This window comes from Polyergus mexicanus, unplaced genomic scaffold, assembly GCF_030449975.1.
Source record: "Polyergus mexicanus isolate NDT 795.1 unplaced genomic scaffold, iyPolMexi1.0 SCAF_17, whole genome shotgun sequence".
Lineage (NCBI taxonomy): Eukaryota > Metazoa > Arthropoda > Insecta > Hymenoptera > Formicidae > Polyergus > Polyergus mexicanus.
This window is the reverse complement of record NW_027223337.1, coordinates 4,715,776-4,729,661: the sequence shown is the minus strand read 5'-3', so window position 1 is coordinate 4,729,661 and position 13,886 is coordinate 4,715,776. Positions and strand designations below refer to the sequence as shown.

Here is a 13,886-nt window from a genome sequence, read left to right as displayed (position 1 = left end):
ATCCACAATTATTCAATTTACGAACGAAAATTTTGATTTAGCAAAATTTTTCTATAATAAAGTGGCGATTTTACAATGAATGGTATAATATATAAGAGTTATTTGATCACTGAAATTAATAATCGTTATCTAATATTACATTCTCATTACATTATGGTCTTTTGATGATGCAATATATACCGCCGATAATGTCTGTTATATTAATGAAACAAAGGATGATAAAAATAAATCATATGTAATCTCATTTCATCTTAAAAATATTTATAAATTGTGTAAATGTAACTACATGTATCACACATGATCACAAGCAAAATAAACTGCGCATATGATTTTAACACTATAGACAATTCAAAAGAATATTGCCCTAACATTAATAGAATTAATCAATAACATATATGTACATCAATATTTATTGCATGACAATTTAATGCATACCACGAATATAATTACATTTCACTTGCCATGTTTTGACCCATAATACTTTAATCCATTTTTTGTTGAGCATCTAGCATATTTTGTTAAAAGTGCATTAACATTCATTGTACCTTTTGTAAAACGGCTAAAAAACGTTATATAAGATTCAAGATATATATAATGAGAAGATATATATTTTTTTTTACTTACATGATATAAGGTGCTATCTCTTCAACAGTCCATTTAGCCTTAATTTGGAAAAGTTCATTAAGTCTATCATGGATGTTGTTGGGTAAATCTGCCTCTGGGCAAGATACAATCTCCCTTTGATTTTTTGAAGTGTTGTACATTACAAGAGCAGATCCACATAAATACTCCTCTTTTGGGTACATTTCTAAAAGACAAATTAGAAATTGCAAGTTTAAGACAAAAGATTTTATAACGTGATCCCGAATTTACTAATTACATACTTTCAGGAGTACCAATGTTCCATGTTTCCATAAATTCTTTGTACTCTGTGATAGGAGAAGCAGCAAGAAGAATCTTTGCTATCGTTGCACAACATTTTCTTTCATCATATCTGTAAAATTGCATTTTTAAAAAATATAAATTCTTTTTCCTCAAATTTGTTCATTAATTGCTACAAAATATGTTGGCGAACAAAAGTTCGTCTCATTTTTTTTTAACAAAAATTTTTTTACTAAGAATAAAAATGCAACAAACTTTTGTACCAATCCAATATTAATGATGTACCTACTTGTATAATGGACTATTATCACTTTTCGTCTTTGTGCTTACTTCTGTATATTTTTTGAATATAGCATTAAATACTGGCTCATAAATAAGATCCTTTAGACATTCGAATGTATCTTCTTTATTTACTTCATCTAATTCCCAAGTCTGTTCTCCGAAATAATCCAACATAAAATTCAGACTTCTTGCTTCTATATCAAACGATATGAGACGCAAATAGCCTTAATACAGAAACAAAAATTTTAATATGATTTGTAAAAATAAAAAAGTGATTCGATATAACAGAAATTAAAATAATTACCATCTATGTCAGCTATTAAGAAATCCTCTAAAGCATGTTTCAATTCACAGTCACTGGTTTGTAACTCACTTTGTAATCTCTCCCAACTGTATAATGTTTTTCTATCTATCATAGATTCATTTTCCAAACCATTAAAAGATGACGAGTTAAGAAGAGTAGACAAATTTGCCAGATTAGGTTTGGTTTCTTTCACCTTAAAGAAAATTAGAATTTTAAATTTATTATGCAATTCAACACATCTTATTCAGATATCATTTAATGCTACAAGTACCTCATAGTACGAGGTAAATATCTTCTTTATATTTCGTCTCTCTACGGTTCTTGCAGTTACTTCTTCTGCACTTGTTGCCTTGCTCAGCTTCAAGTTTGGTATCAACAACCATGAATTGGATATCTCTGCCTCTTTGATTTCATAGGTCCGAGTTTCCGTGCACAATATAGCGTCATCATGCTTGTTACCACGGAATGATACTCTATCATCAGAAAATCAACTATAATCATCATTTTATTCTGCAGAATAAAGATTATATTGTTAGCATTCAAACAGGATTACTCAAGAATCTACTTTGTAAAACCTGTGAATAATATATTGTAAAAAACACATACGTATCTCCCTCATTTAATGCTTCCCATATATGCTTGTCCACTTCCAATAATATAAAGTCATCAATTTTATGATCTTGCATAGGATACAGACATTGTGTCATAGAATTTAAATCGGATTCTTTAATTGTAGCTAGCTCTAAAATCTGATGCACATCCTTCTCCGTACGAACGTCCTTCCTTAATATGAAAAAAGGAAACGAAATTATGCGGAAAACACACACAATATCACAACATTAAATATAAAGATAATTCAATTTAATTAGCAATTTTTTTTAGACTTACTTTTCATTAACAAATTCCATTAATAGATCCCTTTAGCTAGTCCTCACTAAACTTGTATTTATTTTCCTCACTTCTTTTTTTCTCTAGTATTTCGTCGATGATCACAGTGATTTTGAAACACGTATGCGATATCCTTCGAAATACTTTCCCGCCAAATGAATGGAAATCCATAACGAAACAAAACGCGCGAAACCAGAACGACCAATCACACCCATTCCGTTTTCCTTCCTTCGCTTTTTCTGTCCTATGGATCCGAATCACGGAGAAGATCGAAGATCGAAAAAATTGAAAGATCAAAAATTGAAAGAAATTGAAGATCGAAATTTGATCAATCAAGATAAGAGGAACTAAAATTTTCTTGTCCTGATTGGTCGAATTTCAATCTCAATGCATAGTCTAATACGGATTTAAGCAAATTGATCAATCACAATCGAATATTCTCGGAATAATCGACTGTTATTGGTCAATTTGCTAACGACTAAAGGCCGTATTAAAGGCCGTCTACAATGGCAGTAACAAAGCTGTAGGAGTAGGAGAGTATACTATTTTTTAGTGACGTAAAGACCGGGAGTAACGAAATGGGCAATTCTCATTTGCTCTTGAAACCAATTCTTAAAATGTATTGCCTACTGCTATTGTAGAATGCCCTTTAGATTATGTATTGAGATTGAAGGTTAACCAATCAGGACAAAGAAATTTTAGTCCCTTTTGTTCTGATTAGTTCAAATTCCAATCTTTAATCTTCAATCTTCAATTTTCAATGCGTAGTCTGATACGAGCTTTAAGGCTAATATTACATTTGTCGTACGACAAACTTTTTAAGCGCATTGATTAGCTAATTTCTAGAGACTCAAGAAAGTTTCTATTTTGCAGCCAATCAATAGGCTTAAAAAGTTTGTCGTACGACAAATGTAATATCGGCCTAACGACATACGATTTAGGGTGCCGTCACATGCGGCGTAACTTGCGTAAAGCCTGTATCAGACTACGCATTGAGAATTAAAGATTGAAGATTAAAGATTGGAATTTGACTAATCAGAACGATAGGGACTAAAATTTCTTTATCCTGATTGGTCAAATCTCAATCTTCAATGCGTATTCTGATATGGGTTTTAACGAAGTTACTTTTTCCGTTACAAATAAAATTTATTTAAAATATTACTCTTGCAGTATACATTCATATGCATATATACAGATACATATAAAATTATCTATGAAATTGCAGGGATGCTGTATTGATTGAAGGTATCGATATGATCATGGTACCTTTGAAAGTATAACTATTGCAGGTAAAGAGAAACTCTTCCATGATTTTGGGGCTAATAAAAAGCAGGCTAAATGTGCTGCCGCAAAACAGGTATTAAAAAGATTGCAACTTGAAAAATAAGTTTTTTAATCCGTATGTATGTTATAATTGTATAATAGTAATATATATATCTGAGAGAAGAGTTTTATATTTAAATATAAAGTTTGTATGTTAAACATATATAGAGTTAGAGTATTATATTAGTAAACACATGAAAAGTGATATGAATTGATGAAATGTAAATCAAACTATACATTATTACAATAATGCTATTTTTCCCAAGTTTTATATTTGTTAATAATATTGCCATATTTGTATCTACAAATGTTTCCATATGTAATTGTTATGATAAGAAAACAAAATGGAAAAAATAAAAAAAAGAAAACAGTATTTGTATGATTCAATTTTCAGTTTTTCTTTTTTTTAAAGAAGGTCGATCAAAGACTTGTTTTATCCCGGCCGCTTGATTATTATGGAACTTAAGATTTTGTGCAGTCTCCGATATCCAAGGTGAATCGAATTGCGTTGTGTCTTGATCCACCAAATGAGTGTACTTGGTTCTACCGCTACGTCCAAAATTTTTTACCTGCATGACTTTCGGTAGAATCGTTTTGTCGAAATGGTCTTCTAAAGTCGCACCAGAGAAGTCGCGTTTAAATATAGAATCGTCTTTATCCAAGTAGAATGCACCACGATGATAGTATTTCTGCAAGAACTTGTACTTTCCTTTTGCCGCTTTATTGGTAATCATTTTTGGATTCAATCGAGCCTCTTGCCTTCGTTCCTCTTCAGTCATATTACGAATACGCTCGATCTCCAAACGTTCCTTTTCAAGTTGCTCTCTCTCCTCGCGATCTCGCTTGATTCTCTTTAGCTCGCGCAATTTCCAAGCTTCGTATTCTACCTCGTCATTCTCATCGTCTGTGCAAATGTCGTTCAATTTACTCTCCTGCTCGACATTACCTTTATTGCCCATCTGCATCTCCTTCCGCACCGTCTCCTCCACCATCTTCAAAGTTTGCCTCTTTCGTTCTTCGGCCAGTTTCTTAATCTCGATCTTTGCTTGCTTCTGCCGCATCGCCTCCTTCTCCTTTTCCATCACTGTAATTCTGTCCTTTTTACGAACAAATACGGGTTTTAATCGCGGCCCAGTCTCTTCTTCGGAATCTGTATATTCCTCGTATTCCGAGCTCTCCTCCGAACTTTCGCCCAATCTGTCCTCCTCTTCGCCGTGTATTAATTCTTCCTCCGTTTCCTTCTTGGACAGCACTCGTTGCTTTAGGGCTTCTCGTCGTTTCTCTATCTCAAAGTCAGACAATTCTTCATCCTCGGACGAATCGGAGCTCTCTAATTTGATCCTCTCTCGTGTTCTATCTAATTCAATTTCGATGAACTCGGGCTCATGAATGTGTCTATGTCTCTCTGTTCGCACTTCTGTCGGTGTTTCCTTTTGCTGTCGCGTTAATCTTCGTAAACGCGGATCATCCTCGTCCCTAATTCTTGCGTGCGAGTGCGTGGTAATATCCGTGATTCCGGCTTCGGTGTCGTCGTAACTCTTATGTACACGTTTTTCGAGAAAATCCTCCTCTTCAGATTCCTCATCTGAGGTTGCCGCCGCGTAATCTGGCCGTTTACCAGAAACATAACGATGTACCTTTACCTTTTTCATAGACAATTCTCCTGTAAATATAACGTAATTTTTCAAACAGAGCCAAAAAAACTTAACCATAGATTGCATATCTTGATTATATATACATATATAAATAAAAATTGAGCTAAATATTCTTAAGCAAGACAAAAAAGTTAATGTTTCTTATGAATTATTTTTTTATCTTAAGCAATTGCCTTATATTTTATTGTGAATATCTACTTTGTCATTATTGTTACGATAGGTATCCATAATATAATCGAACACAAGCTTATATCAAATTATAATCTAAATTAATAATTTTTGTTTCGTGAAACATTTGTGCTTCACTTTAATAGATTTAACTTAACCTTTGTCATTTTTTACAGGCACAGCACCCGCCGTGCTTTGTATACCCATCGGCGCGGGTGCTAAGGAATTGTTCGTCACAAAATAGTCCATCATCATCTTGAGGGCGATGCGTGGTGCCTGGTGCCAGGCGTAACGTCGTGGGCTGGTAATCGAGAGATGGAGCGTCGACAAGATGATAACTGAGCGCTTTCTATGCTGAACGCGGCCATTGTCGAGCAGTGTTGTTCTCGGGGACGCTTTTTTCGCGCATGCGCATTAAGTGTGGCCTTTAGATATGTGTCACGTTTATAAGAAAAAGTGTGCTATGGAACCTCTACTGAGATAATGTTAAAAATAAAGGAATTAAATGATCCGCAATATAAAAAGCAATATTATGTTCCGAAAAAAATGCTGCTAATTTTATTTCCGCGCGTTTAACTTTATCACTATGCAGACCATTGTTATTATTATGATCGGGGCTTTGAAGATTTACTTGTTCTATATGTTTGGCCCTTTGCGAATGCCGTATTAAATTTGTTTTGCTACATCTGATGGTAGTATCGCATAAATTGCAAAAAGCTTTATTTTCAGTTGGATGGGGAGCCAACCATCCTTTAAAATTATCTTCATCTAGCCACGCATTAACAAAACGTCTTTCTTTCTTAATGGCTCCTTTTTTGTTTTTATCCTCCATACTAATAAAAAAATAATATCTATTTATTATTATTTACCTAGCCTATGCTTAGCCTCCTCTGGAACCCGCCAAAACTTTCGCGCCTAATTGCCCTTGTGTGCACAATACATACTAACTATATACGCTGTCGCTGGATTTCTTTACCACTGCGCTGCGCATGCGCGAAGAAAGCGTCCCCGAGAACAACACCGTTGTCGAGACGTAACAGACAAGTACTATATGTCGATGGATAGAATCATGGTGTATGGTAAGTAACAAGGAGCATGTTCCCATTTAACGATCGCAACGCTCGCGAGCATCATCTATCTTTGTTTAACTTTCGATGAACAACAAAGATGAAATGATACCATGAGCGGTGCAGTCGTGAAGTGGAACGTGCCCCAACGTGTGCTACTGCGCAGGAATTTCTACTGACCAATAAGAGAGAGTGACAAGATTCCGCCATCTTGTATAATTTTGCTTTTGGCGGAAACTTGGTATTGCATTGCTGCGCAGAATATGATGAAAATTCGTCCGAGAAGATAGCATACCTTGTTATTTCTTCTTATCTTTGTGGCTGATTAGGCTTCTGATAGATAATCACCTTGTTACTTACATGATCATGGCAAACGTATCTCTTGACAAAGATGTGTTTTTTCGACGCATGAAGCGTCTGTACGCCGCATGGAAGGTAAGCGTGCTCTGTGTGTGTGTGTGTGTGTGTGTGTGTGTGTGTGTGTGTGTGCGCGGGGGATGCACGTGCTCGCGGTGTTTTTGGTATCCCGGCGAGCCAAGCTTTGTATTTATTTTGAAATCTTTTATCGTCAACAGGATGGGGAAGTCGGCACGGATGACAGTTTTGGTAAAATGGACTGTCTCGTCTCCGCTGTCGGCTCCGACGAAGACATCGTCTATAGCAAGTCCATAGCGTTGCAAGTATGTATATTTCGGAAAGTTTTCATATAAATTTTAGCTACAGATCTGTGCTTGTTACAAGTAATCTATTACAAGGATATACTGATATTTTTTAAGAGTAAATATTGATTGTTCTTTATACATTATATTTATTTAGCTTATAGATTTATCGGTCAGGTATAGTTCGTACAGTTATATCAATGATTGAAAAATAAATAAACAAACATGCTTATTATCGAGGTAAATTGTGTTCTTTATCGAGTAGAAAATAATTTAATATAATTGTATAAATTTTTCAGACATGGCTGCTCAGCTACGAACTTACAGATACAATAATGATTCTGGCAGAGGAGTCTATTAATTTCTTGACCAGTAAAAAGAAAATTGAATTTCTGAGGAAAGTGGAAAATCATAAAACCGAAGATACAGAAGTACCACCTGTAAAGTTATTTGTAAGAGACAAAGTATGTATATTGTACAATTTATATAAGAAATTTCATTATCAAAATTGTCAGTGGCACTAAGCAATATTTGGACATTTTAAAGAGTGATGAAGATAAAGCAAACTTTGGAAAACTCATTGAAGTAATGAAACAAAGCAAAAAGGGCAAAACTTTGGGAGTGTTTTTGAAAGAAAATTATTCTGGTGCTTTTATGGATGCCTGGAGAGCTGCTTTAAAAAGTGAATCTTTTGATACAGTAAGCATATAAAATATTTGCCAGACAAAAAGATAATACATAAGTATATATAAATTTAAAAATCAAAATATTTATCTCTCTCTTCTCTCTATATAAATTTAGATTGATGTAAGTGCTGCGGCTGCTTACATTATGTGTCCAAAAGAAGACAGCGAAATATTTACTATAAAGAAAGCTTGTCTTGTATCAGTAGATGTTTTTACAAAATATCTGAAAGATCAGATAATGGAGATTATAGATTCAGATAAGGTACATTTTCTCACTAATTCCATATGAGATTATAACTGAACTACAAAAGGAAAGAATATAAAAAAGATAAATGTGTATTTATATTTATTTCAGAAAGTTAAACATTTAAAATTGGCAGAAAGTGTAGATACAGCTATCACAAATAAGAAATATGTATCTGGCGTAGATATTACGCAAGTTGATATGTGTTACCCTGCCATTATACAAAGTGGTGGAAATTATTCACTTAAGTTTAGTGCTGTTAGTGACAAAAATACTACTCTTCACTTTGGTGTTATTGTTTGTTCATTGGGAGCACGTTATAAATCCTATTGTTCAAATATAGTAAGAACTTTATTGGTTAATCCTACAAAGACTATTGAGGTATGTAGGAAATGAAAATGATATATAAAATTAATTATACAATTAATAATACACGTTTGAGCTCTTATATTACATAAAATACAATTTATAGAAATTCTCTATGTTATAATTTATAATACATTTTTATAGGAAAATTACAATTTTTTGCTACAACTTGAAGAAGAGATTTTGAAAAATTTAGTTGCAGGAACAAAAATAAGTGGAGTATATGAGGCTGGTATTAAATTTGTAAAAAAAGAAAAATCAGAAATGTTAAATCATTTGACCAAGAATTTTGGATTTGCTATGGGCATTGAATTTAAAGAAAATTCTTTACTCTTAGGCCCAAAAACTAATGCAATAGCTAAAAAGGGCATGATATTCAATGTTAATGTTGGTCTTGCAAACCTTACTAATCCAGATGCAACAGACAAGGAAGGAAAAATATATGCCCTTTTCATAGGCGATACAGTTATGGTGAACGAAGGACAGCCTGCTACTAATTTGACTCCATCAAAAAAGAAAGTGAAAAATATAGGTATATATGTGAAAGATGATGAGGATGAAGAGGAAGAAGGAAGTGGAAAAGAAAACAAGCGAAAACCAGAAATACTGGGACGTGGAAAAAGAACAGCTGTAATAGAATCTAAATTGAGAACAGAACATAGTTCGGAAGAGAAGAGAAAGCAACATCAGAAAGAGTTAGCTCAGCATTTGAACGAAGTTGCTAAGGCTCGATTAGCCCAGCAATCTGGTGGCAAAGAACAAGAAAAAATACGTAAATCCACAGTATCATACAAAAGTTTGAGCCACATACCACGTGAATCAGAGATCAAGGAGTTAAAGTTATATGTGGATAAGAAGTATGAGACTGTGATTTTACCTATTTCTGGTATTTCAGTACCCTTCCACATATCGACAATTAAAAACATTTCACAGTCGATAGAGGGAGATTATACGTATCTTAGAATAAACTTTTTTCATCCCGGTGCAACAATGGGACGAAACGAAGGTGGATCTTATCCTCAGCCCGATGCAACATTTGTTAAAGAAGTAACATATCGAAGCACAAATACCAAAGAGCCTGGTGAGATCTCCGCTCCATCGTCAAATTTAAATACAGCCTTTAGACTAATTAAAGAAGTTCAAAAAAAGTTCAAAAATCGAGAAGCGGAAGAAAGAGAGAAGGAGGATCTCGTAAAACAGGATACTTTAATATTGTCACAGAATAAAGGCAATCCAAAGTTAAAAGATCTGTATATTCGACCAAATATTGTCACAAAGAGAATAACGGGTGGTTTAGAAGCGCACACAAATGGATTTCGGTACACTTCGGTCCGCGGTGATAAAGTGGATATTCTTTATAATAATATTAAGAACGCCTTCTTCCAGCCATGTGATAGTGAAATGGTTATACTGCTTCATTTCCATTTAAAAGTATGTATTAAAAATTAATGTCTAACAGAATCTTTTAATTCTCATTTTATGTACAAAAGCAATATTAATTTCTATTTTAATATAATCTATAAATTTTCTGCATCTATATAGTACATAACTATACAAATGTTTATTATATTTTCAGTATGCTATTATGTTTGGTAAAAAGAAACATGTAGATGTACAATTTTATACTGAAGTTGGAGAAATTACTACAGATTTAGGTAAACATCAACACATGCATGACCGCGACGATCTTGCTGCTGAACAGTCGGAACGAGAATTGAGACATAAATTAAAAATTGCTTTTAAGAGTTTCTGTGAAAAGGTGTGTGTATAAAATTGCAGATTATTGGGCTTAATTATACTAACGATATTGTATCTGTATGTTGTATAAAGGTTGAAGGAATGACAAAGCAAGAAATTGAATTTGATACTCCATTTCGGGACTTGGGCTTTCCTGGTGTACCATATAGAAGCACTGTCTTGCTTCAACCAACTAGCGGATGTTTGGTTAATCTCACAGAATGGGTAATGTATATATTGTGATGAAATAAAATCAATATTTCAAAATAAAGTAAATGATACATTGTATACAATATTGAATTTTAGCCTCCATTTGTCATTACATTAGAAGATGTTGAATTAGTTCATTTTGAAAGAGTACAATTCCATTTGAAGAATTTTGACATGATTTTTGTCTTCAAAGATTATCACAGAAAGATAGCGATGGTAAATGCCATTCCTATGAATATGTTGGATCATGTTAAGGAATGGTTAAAGTAAGTGATGATATATATCTTTGAAGAAGATATATCATTTAATATAAAGTTAATCGTCTACATAGGAAAAGATATATAACATACATACACTATATGTATTATAATTATTATATCTATAATTTTTTTTTTTTAGTTCATGTGATATTCGGTATTCGGAAGGTGTTCAATCTTTAAATTGGACGAAGATTATGAAGACTATAACAGACGATCTTGAAGGATTCTTTGATAGTGGAGGCTGGACCTTCTTAGATCCTGAAAGTGATGCAGAAAATGAAGTTGAAGATGAAGAGGAGGAAGAAGATGATGCATACGAGGTGTGAGATCTTTTATGAATTCTCTAAAAACGCAGAAACAATATATATACATATATATTTTTTTGTTTGTTTTTTCTTCCATATTTGTATTTAATTTGTTTGCAGCCATCTGATATGGAGAGCGAGGAAGAATCTGATGATGATATTGAATACTCTGAAGCTTCCGAAGATATTGACAGTGAAGGTACTGTTGTCCTAAATTATATTTTATTATTTGGTTCTTTTATTTTTTAACTTACTTCATATTTTTTATTTTTCTAGAGGAAGAATTAGGCAGTTCCGAGGAATCGGGTAAAGATTGGTCAGATTTGGAACGAGAAGCGGCCGAAGAGGACAAGGAGAGAGGAGATGATCGTTACCGTGATGATTATAGTTCCAGCAAGAAGAAGAAATCAAATCGAAGACAATCTCCATCTCCTTCAAAAGACAGGTATCATGCACACAAATATATTTGATATTTTAGTACCTATTGAACATTTTAAATACATGTTTCTTTGTTTATAAGGCATAAACACAAGGGTTCCACGAATTCAAAGAGCAAAAGTTCGTCCATCAGTAAGGATAAACGATCACCAGACAAACACAGGTAATATAATATGGATTTATTGCTTAAAAATAATATATCCCTATGTAAAGTGCAAGTTTTTTTTTTTTTTGCGAAATTGTATTGAGTCTTGTACTTTGGTAATTAAAGAACGGATCGATCACGGAGTGGAGGCTCGCACAAGACAGGGTCTCTTTCCAAATCATCCAAACACAGGTGATTACCGTTAAGTTTTATTTTTTTAATGTCATTATAATTTGGAAATTTGTTTGTTTAGCCCCAAGAAGAATGACAAACATGATAAGCGCGATAAAAGTAAGTCGCATTCTTCGTCCAACAGTAAAAAACGCTCCCGCGAAGACAGTTCGGAAAGAAATGATAGGGCGTCTAAGAAATCTAGGTAAATAATTAGTACATTCATGATTATAAATATTTATCATTTTTATTTCATTTACTCATTTTTAATTACTAAATATTTATAGAAAGTAAATGCAAAGGATCTGCGCACTGAAAAAGAAGCACACAGAAAATCACAGCAAGTACTATGCTGATTCTAAGTAACTCTGATGAAAGTCTAAGTAGCTGATTTTAACTTACTTAAAAAAGATAGCAATTAGCTAATCCATAAAAATAGTACATTTTCTTGCATTAAATGAGCAGAAGTGAATTAATTATGTATGGTTATTTCCTTTCCGAATTCTCGAGTATTTCATTCTCGAATATTTAACTTTTCGTATATATTAATTTGCTTTAATATTCAATAAATTCATACATCAATCTTAACAGTGATGGATATATACATTAAGATCCTGCAATCACGTTTTAATGTATATATAAAAAAAATTTTATATGAAAATATGTTGGAATGCATATATATTAGATACCAGTCCTGTTTAGTATTTCTTCAAAAAAGTATCGAAAAGAGAATTTGACTACTTCCATTTTTTATTTTATAATTTTTGTGTTTTTGGTAATTAATGTAGTTTTTAAGATTAAGTATGTATATCTCATTCCATTCCTCATTTGATAATGTAAGGATATTAAATCACTTTATAAAAATTCGTTTACATAAATTTTGAACAATGCATATAGTGTATATACAGGGTGTCCGGTAAAGATTGTGCCAACGCTCGTGAGCGGATAGAGTACAGTAATCTGAACAGAAAAGTCCTGTAACATTTTTTTTATATAATGCGTAATAAAGAAATTATTATTGAATAAAGTCTGGCCAATCAGCGCCAACCTTTAGCCGGGCGCACATCAGTGAGCCCCGCACTGTGAAGTGTGCGCCGCCGCATAATATCAAGCGGGCGGTTCATCGACGTGCGTCCGGCTAAAAATCGGCGCTAATTGACCAGATTTTATTCAATAACAACTCCTTTATTATATAAAAGATGTTACAGGATTTTTCTGTTCAGTTTACTGTGCTCTAGCCGTTCACGAGCGTTGGCACAATCTTTACCGGACATCCTCTAGATAATGAATTAACGGAATAAATTAAAAGTATCTCCTTTTTCCAAGAGACATTATCTTAAAATTTTATCCTCTATCTCGCATTATAATATTTTCGAATCAATGAAAGATATCCAAATTTCGTATCTATATTCGTAAGAAATATGATGTAACATAAAGCAGCATTAACACAAGCATTTCTAACATGCAGATTGCGAGCTATATAAAGAAAATAATGATAAAAATGCAAGACAATGTACTAAACATGGCAAATACGCGCGCGCGCGGTTCGTCATATAATATTGGCCCCGATAGCGAATCTTTCTTGGCTATTTTATTTATCTGTTTTAAGTATTTAAAGAGTTGGAAATATACTTGAAATTTGTCTCATCATGCATTATATGTATGCTGAAAAAACAAAAGGTTATTGATTCATAAGGTGAAGAAATGAATCGAATGTTATTCAAAACTTACTTGCGCGCCTAGTCTCAGAGATTTGTACAGTTAACGTCTAAAATAACATTGTTCTTAATTTATTTATCATTAATGTACAAATGTCATTTGTGGTTTTTATATTCCAAAATGTATGTAATATTGATACATGAAAATGATTGTTTTTATTAAAACGCCCTACTTACTCGAGAGAAATTCATCACTATATTATGTAATAGTATTATTATATAGGCTATTAGATATATACATGATTTTTTAGTACAATGTATGTGTGAGAGATTACAGAGAAAATGAAGCAGAACATCATCTCTAAGGTAACTATTTTTTTATTTAACTTTTGTAACACAGCGTAAGGTGATCAGTACTCTGCGTTGATACCACTGCTT

General features: G+C 33.1%; 3 protein-coding genes across 4 annotated transcripts; 1 reads left to right on the top strand and 2 right to left on the bottom strand.

The window, feature by feature from the left end:
- Nucleotides 1-336: 336 nt before the first annotated feature.
- Nucleotides 337-2,799, bottom strand: LOC138940605 (sister chromatid cohesion protein DCC1). The gene is made up of 9 exons (XM_070309639.1): nt 2,785-2,799; nt 2,357-2,600; nt 2,075-2,251; nt 1,740-1,941; nt 1,469-1,661; nt 1,172-1,388; nt 885-994; nt 625-808; nt 337-559 (listed from the first exon to the last, which is right to left on the bottom strand). Exons 2-9 carry the CDS (start codon nt 2,374-2,376, stop codon nt 454-456), a joined length of 1,209 nt encoding a protein of 402 aa, XP_070165740.1. The 5' UTR covers nt 2,377-2,600; nt 2,785-2,799; the 3' UTR covers nt 337-453.
- A 1,002-nt stretch (nt 2,800-3,801) lies between these two features.
- On the bottom strand, nt 3,802-6,553 carry LOC138940463 (microfibrillar-associated protein 1-like). 2 transcript variants are annotated; one of them, XM_070309381.1, is made up of 3 exons: nt 6,372-6,553; nt 5,661-5,927; nt 3,802-5,342 (listed from the first exon to the last, which is right to left on the bottom strand). In XM_070309381.1, exons 2-3 carry the CDS (start codon nt 5,755-5,757, stop codon nt 4,063-4,065), a joined length of 1,377 nt encoding a protein of 458 aa, XP_070165482.1. In that variant the 5' UTR covers nt 5,758-5,927; nt 6,372-6,553; the 3' UTR covers nt 3,802-4,062. The 2 variants fall into 2 exon arrangements, with proteins under 2 accessions (XP_070165482.1, XP_070165481.1); XM_070309380.1 differs by having other exon boundaries at nt 5,661-5,897.
- On the top strand, nt 6,536-13,809 carry LOC138940462 (FACT complex subunit spt16-like). Its single transcript, XM_070309379.1, has 18 exons — nt 6,536-6,581; nt 6,736-7,004; nt 7,145-7,249; nt 7,528-7,692; nt 7,775-7,927; nt 8,030-8,176; nt 8,270-8,539; nt 8,669-9,955; nt 10,101-10,283; nt 10,355-10,486; nt 10,568-10,737; nt 10,871-11,051; nt 11,157-11,235; nt 11,313-11,481; nt 11,557-11,637; nt 11,746-11,811; nt 11,873-11,995; nt 12,078-13,809. Exons 2-18 carry the CDS (start codon nt 6,930-6,932, stop codon nt 12,082-12,084), a joined length of 3,393 nt encoding a protein of 1,130 aa, XP_070165480.1. The 5' UTR covers nt 6,536-6,581; nt 6,736-6,929; the 3' UTR covers nt 12,085-13,809.
- The last annotated feature ends 77 nt before the right edge of the window (nt 13,810-13,886 follow it).

What these genes read in the sequence shown, in the direction of transcription:
- LOC138940605 (XM_070309639.1), bottom strand. Translation starts at nt 2,376, where the DNA reads ATGGAATTTGTTAATGAAAA. An exon ending in CTTAATAGCTGACATAGATG is followed by an intron (nt 1,389 to 1,468) that starts GTAATTATTTTA and finishes TTCTGTATTAAG; the next exon opens with GCTATTTGCGTCTCATATCG. An exon ending in GAACATTGGTACTCCTGAAA is followed by an intron (nt 809 to 884) that starts GTATGTAATTAG and finishes TTTGTCTTTTAG; the next exon opens with AAATGTACCCAAAAGAGGAG.
- LOC138940463 (XM_070309381.1), bottom strand. Translation starts at nt 5,757, where the DNA reads ATGATGATGGACTATTTTGTGACGAACAATTCCTTAGCACCCGCGCCG. An exon ending in GCCTGTAAAAAATGACAAAG is followed by an intron (nt 5,343 to 5,660) that starts GTTAAGTTAAAT and finishes TTATATTTACAG; the next exon opens with GAGAATTGTCTATGAAAAAG.
- LOC138940462 (XM_070309379.1), top strand. Translation starts at nt 6,930, where the DNA reads ATGATCATGGCAAACGTATCTCTTGACAAAGATGTGTTTTTTCGACGC. An exon ending in GCAAGTCCATAGCGTTGCAA is followed by an intron (nt 7,250 to 7,527) that starts GTATGTATATTT and finishes TAAATTTTTCAG; the next exon opens with ACATGGCTGCTCAGCTACGA. An exon ending in AAGAAGATGATGCATACGAG is followed by an intron (nt 11,052 to 11,156) that starts GTGTGAGATCTT and finishes ATTTGTTTGCAG; the next exon opens with CCATCTGATATGGAGAGCGA.